This window comes from Ptychodera flava, chromosome 15, assembly GCF_041260155.1.
Source record: "Ptychodera flava strain L36383 chromosome 15, AS_Pfla_20210202, whole genome shotgun sequence".
NCBI classification, from domain to species: domain Eukaryota; kingdom Metazoa; phylum Hemichordata; class Enteropneusta; family Ptychoderidae; genus Ptychodera; species Ptychodera flava.
This window is the reverse complement of record NC_091942.1, coordinates 21,662,198-21,668,197: the sequence shown is the minus strand read 5'-3', so window position 1 is coordinate 21,668,197 and position 6,000 is coordinate 21,662,198. Positions and strand designations below refer to the sequence as shown.

Sequence of the window (6,000 nt, the reverse complement as noted above, 5' to 3'; positions counted from 1 at the left end):
CCCCACCCCCCCCCCCCCCCCCCCCCCCCCCCCCCCCCCCCCCCCCCCCCCCCCCCCCCCCCCCCCCCCCCCCCCCCCCCCCCCGGGCTTGATGCACAGCCTGTGCATGCCATCAACCATGAACTTCAAGTGGATGGCCCAGCAATTTTAAAGCCCCACTAACTGTAACTCTTTTCGAAAGAAGCAAGACCGTGAAAATGTTTCTTACTCCAAGAGCTTTAAAATGAGCCTCCACGAGTGGTAGACCAGAAATTGACTGTCAAAGTTTGAGTTTGAATATCTGTCAGGAAGGCATATTCTACCTTAATACATACAAGACTTGAGGGAAGTCACAGGTTGTTTCCATTTTTCCGAGTATTGAAAGAGCCACATGTTCAAACTAAAATCATATGGATTGTGCATTATGTTACTGTCAAATAACATCTCGCAGTACTGGATTTTCTCGTCGACAGTTTGTGAGAACAGGATTTGGCTCATTAGTAGATCATGAAAAACATGACTGCCTGCCTGCCAGGGGCCGGTGAATTTTGGCTGGGCAGGTGGAAATGACTCATGAGCGATGGTTTGTTTGGATGAACAGTGAGGTATACAGTATGTCAAAAATTATAAGAGCGGCATCTGTTAAGGCAGTGATTCAGAGTTGCCTGCACTGATGTCACTATATTTCATAAATCTTCTATTAGATAAACATTGCCAACTATCCATTCAATGTTATGGTGTCATGTCTGTGAAAAAGAAATGTGTCCAAATCTGTATCATTTCTGTGTTGTTTGCCTGTTAGTTTTCAAATAATTGTTATTCAAGTACTAACTATTAAAGCCCCAATAGCTTCTAATTTTACGCATTATTTTCATAATTTTATTTTCAAACCAAAGTTGGTTCGTGTGAATGTGCTAACTAAAGGACGTGTACTGAAGTATTACTGCTCACTGATTTGGGCCATGCCTACACGTTTTAACAGGTTTAATAATAAACGGGTGCCGCACCCATAAAATGGCGCCCCCACGGGAAAATACAAAAACACATCATGATCATACCAGAAACAAGGATGATGTCATTTACTTGAATGCACAACATGCGATGGCCAACATTTTGTTGTTGTGATCTTTATTTTCTCTGTCATATGATTAGTTTTTGAAAATGGCGGGAAATCTAAAATGACGTTAAAAACCTTTGAATTTACCTGCAACTTTTGACACTCATGGCAGCGTTATACACTTTTCAGTCTCCAATGGGTCTTATGCAAATAAAAATCTTGGAAAACTAAGGATATTTTGAGATCGGTTTATTAAACATTCGCAGCTATTAAACAAAATTTTGCCAAAAAACTGAAAAAGTACTATTGAATAGAATCTAAACAAACTATTGTCAGAATTGGAAATGGATAAATAATAATGGATAAATTATGTGCATCAGCTCTTTTCACTTCACATCCCCAGTGCTTCAATATACCAGTATGGACATACATACATACATACATACACACATACACACATACATACAGACAGACAGACATACATACAGACAGACAGACAGACAGACATACATACATATATACATACATAAATACATACATACATACAGACAGACAGACAGACATACAGACATACATACATACATACATAGGCCTAAATACATACATACACACATGCACACATGCATTATACATACATACATACCGCCGACACTGTGAATCTTTCAGTCTACATGTCTGCTAGTCATTCTTTTTCACCTTGATGGAGAAATGTTTTGAAAAGGCATCTCCTTTGAGTCTCCTCCCTCTAATGCCTTCCAAGCCACCCCTCAAGGATACCAAATGATTTACCCAGAAAGTAGGTCACCTCGTGACCTCAGCAGAATACTGATGGTCAGTGTCCAAAATGGTCCACCCCAGAAAGTATGTCACCACACATGAACTCTGCATACGAAAGGTCAAACCCAGAATCCGAATGGACCACGGGACAAACAAATCCACGTGCACAAGTGTTTGCGCATGTGGGCTTGTTTGTACGTGTGTTTCCATACGCGTTTGTACACATGAGTTTGTTTGTACCGCCATCACATGATCTCTTTGGCCGCAGAGTCAGTAAAACACATCGAGTCCTTTTTATTAGTCCCCACGGACACCGTCCGGGGGGACTTATAGGTTTGGTCATGTCCGTGCGTGCGTGCGTCCGTGCGTGCGTCCGTGCGTGCGTGCGTGCGTCCGTCCGTCCGTCCGTTCACGCAGATATCTCAGAGATGCCTGGAGCGATTTCATTCAAACTTGGTACAAGGATTACTTCATATGTCATACAGATGCACGTTGATTTGTTTTTTGATACGATCCAATATGGCTGCCAGGCGGCCATTTTATTATGATTTTTTCATGTACGGAGCCATAACTCAGGCATGTTTCAACTGATTTTATTCAAAGTTGGTAGAAGGACATTTACCAATGTCATAGATATGCACGTCAATTTTTTTTGTGATACGATCCAATATGGCCGCCATGCAGCCATTTTGTTACGATTTTTTCATGTACAGAGCCATTACTCAGGCATGTTTCAACAGATTTTATTCAAAGTTGGTACAAGGACATTGACCAATGTCATAGCTATACACATCAATTTGTTTTGTGATACGATCCAATATGGCCGCTCTGCGGCCATTTTGTTACGATTTTTTCATGTACAGAGCCATAACTCAGGCATGTTTCAACAGATTTTATTCAAACTTGGTACAAGGATATTGACCTATGTCATGCACATGCACATTGATTTGTTTTGTGATACGATCCAATATGGCCGCCGTGTGGCCATTTATTACATTTTTTCATGTCCAGAACCATAACTCAGACATGTATCAATTGAATTTATTCAAAGTTGGTACAAGGAGATTGACCAATGTCATACATATGCACATTAATTTGTTTGTGATACGATCCGATATGGCCACCGTGTGGCCATTTATTACGATTTTTCCATGTCCTGAACTACAACTCACACATGTATCGAGCGAATTTATTCAAAAGATTTTTATCACAGACCTAATGAAGAGGACTCTATCCTCTCTGAGGACCTGTAATCAAAGTACCCATTAACAAGTGGGGACTGTGTCATCAACGATGACTTGTTCCAGAGTAGAACATCGAAGGTCATTCGTCGAAGATTACACAGGCATGGTACTCAAAAGCTGTCCTTGTTAGCTTGACTTGAAGCATTTCATTTTGTATCTTCGTCCGTAAGTACCAGACGTAGTTGTGGCCAGGTAAGTTTGCATCTAGGCCAAACTTTGAACTATTGAACATTTATGGTAGTATGTGCTTCGAAAGCGAAAAAATATTAAATTTTTACTCAAACTTTCCTGAATGAAAATTCTGGCCATACTCTAATCAAATCAAGAATAAAAATCGGGGGTCATGCAAAGTTTGGTTCTAGCATGGAGGTAGTAGACAGTTACCGATATTTGAAGTTCAAAATGGCTGCCATTCCTTTGTTTAACTCTGTGGTGGAAATGAAATTTCGAAAAACTGAGACTGTGAAAAATTTTCCCACTCCGAGAGCTTTCAAATGAGCTCTGACAAGTGGTTGACCAGGGGCGGGGGGAAATGTAAAAGTTTGGAAGTCCAAATATCTGCCCCCGGAGGCGAAAAGGATACGTAAGTTGGTGTTTTTAACGACTCTTTTCAACTCAATTACCCCAAATTCCCACAATTTTCGCTCTAAAGTGTACTTCCCTGGAGGTAACCACCTTTTATATTTCAGAATTCCAAACTTATTTGTCGAATTTTTTGTCATTATATATTATTAAACTGTTTGTTCCTGTTATAACATTCTTTTATTAATTGTAACCTGCAACAAATTAAAATGTTACTTCTATCGGCACTTGTGTCGCTTATGAAAGAACATTTCATCACGGTTCACTTTGCGGAGGAAAAACAAAAAAAAAGAAAAAAAACGACTGAGATTGTAAAAGCTGCAAAAAACATGAAAAACCCAAGACTAAAAAGTGGATTTAAAAAGGAAAGTTTTTACATTGGTTTTAAAAGTTGACAGGCTAGCAGAACGTCGAATATATGCAAAGGAAGACTGTTCCAGTACGGAGTCGCTACATTAAACGAACGGTCTCAGTATTTCTTTGTGCGTGTTGTCATCGGACCATTTTTAAACTGATCAATCAGTTAACTTCAAGTTACGACTCTGAACATAGAGTAAAATCATATTTTAAAGATAGCTGGGAGCAAACCCATGAATGCACTTAAAAGTTAAAGGCCAGGACTTAACGTCTTAAAACAATATCGTATGGTCACCGGTTACCATTGCAACTGGCAAATAAGTGGGGCGATATGAAGAGTGATTTTTTAACTTAGTTACAATATTATTGCAGCTATGTTTTGAACACATTGAATCTGAATAATTAAATTATTTGGAAGTCCGTACAACAGAGAGTTAGAAATTGAAACGAGAAAAAGCATTCATTCATTTCTTACTTTCCAGTCTGAGCATGGACAAAGGTCATTCGGGGTCCGATATGCTGACCATTACACACAGAATGTGTATGAAATTGGAGTAATTACGTGTGGCCACATAAGAGAGGTGGTTGATCAGTAGAGGAACTTTAACATGTAAAATGTTACGAGACTGCCACAAAGTGACCACTATAGTGAGGTGACCACTCTGTAAGGGTGACCACCAAGACAGGTTTAACTGTAATAACACCAATAATAATACATTCTTTTTTCTAGATCTTTATCATTGGTAAATAATGGCAAATTTACACCAAAGGCGTGTCATGCTATGGGCCTATCCCCGTACGCTTTCGTCGGTTTTGGAGTTGTCTTTTGCAAGTAGAGCGGAGACTAAAGTTTTTCACGAATTATACGCAATTGCTTGTTACTTTGGTGACGACAGAATATCTGAAGATACGACCTATACTGTTCCAGGACACACAATGAAAGATGTGACCGAAACACTAGAAGCAGATTACCCTGAAAGCGATGTTATTCTATGCAAGGATTTGGCTTGCTGCCTTAAAAATGATTACGATCGTCTGCCAAAAGGGTATGTTCACACATTCTTGATCAGAGATCCGAGGCGAAGTATTTCAAGTCTCTGCAAGATACACAGGCAGCTGAACACGCCAGCTCACATGTTTGCTCCCACTGGAGGAGTGAAACAACTTTACGATCTTCACAACTACGTCACCAATACACTGAACCAGAAAAGTATCATCATCGACGCGGGTGACCTGGCAAAAGAACCTGAAAAAACGATCAGGAAATATTGCGAAGCAGTCGAAATTCCGTTCAGTGAGAGTTACTTGAATTGGAAACCTAACAATATTGACCATTGGCACGCGATTTGGAAGGACACGGCACTCAAGGGCTTCTTTTTCAACGCTATCAGAAGTACCCACTTCAAGACATTACACGGCCGAGACCAAGACCAAGAGATGGATATCTCTGATGTGCCACACTACGGTCAGTTACTTATTGAAGATGCTTTACCGTACTACCGTGAACTCTTCGAGAAGCGACTAAGACCATAACAATCTGCAGTGCATTCAAGATAGTAACAAAGAATTAAAGGAATACAAATGTGAACATGTGGACTGCTTTAAATCCCATGGAGAAAGATGCGCTTACAAAGCGATTCCTCTCATTCCAACTTTTGTTGAAGGGGCAGACTCTCACAACACACAATGACGAAACGATCATATAGTTTCCCTGAGTGCTAATCTTTGTTTTAGACTTTAACCCTTTTAGCAGCGCACTATATATAATTATCTCCCGCCAAAATTTTAGTGCAAAATTTTACAAATATTTTTGATTTTTTTTGTAATTTTTTGATAATTTTGGACCAAATGGACATCACATTTCATTGGCTACACTTTTTTCTCAAAATTTAGCAAAAGTATGAGAAAAATTGACTGGGGTTTATTTTATAAAGGGAACAACAATATTGGCGCTCAAGGGTTAAGCTCAAAGCGTTTTCGAATCCTACATGATTTCTCCCAAAT

At 39.8% G+C, this 6,000-nt stretch overlaps 1 protein-coding gene across 1 annotated transcript; it reads left to right on the top strand.

Annotated features, from left to right (window-relative positions):
- Positions 1 to 4,932: 4,932 nt before the first annotated feature.
- On the top strand, positions 4,933 to 5,529 carry LOC139152289 (uncharacterized). Its single transcript, XM_070725431.1, has one exon. The coding sequence runs from the start codon at positions 4,933 to 4,935 to the stop codon at positions 5,527 to 5,529; it is 597 nt and encodes a 198-aa protein (XP_070581532.1).
- The last annotated feature ends 471 nt before the right edge of the window (positions 5,530 to 6,000 follow it).

Coding starts and splice junctions, on each gene's coding strand:
- LOC139152289 (XM_070725431.1), top strand. CDS start 4,933: ATGAAAGATGTGACCGAAACACTAGAAGCAGATTACCCTGAAAGCGAT.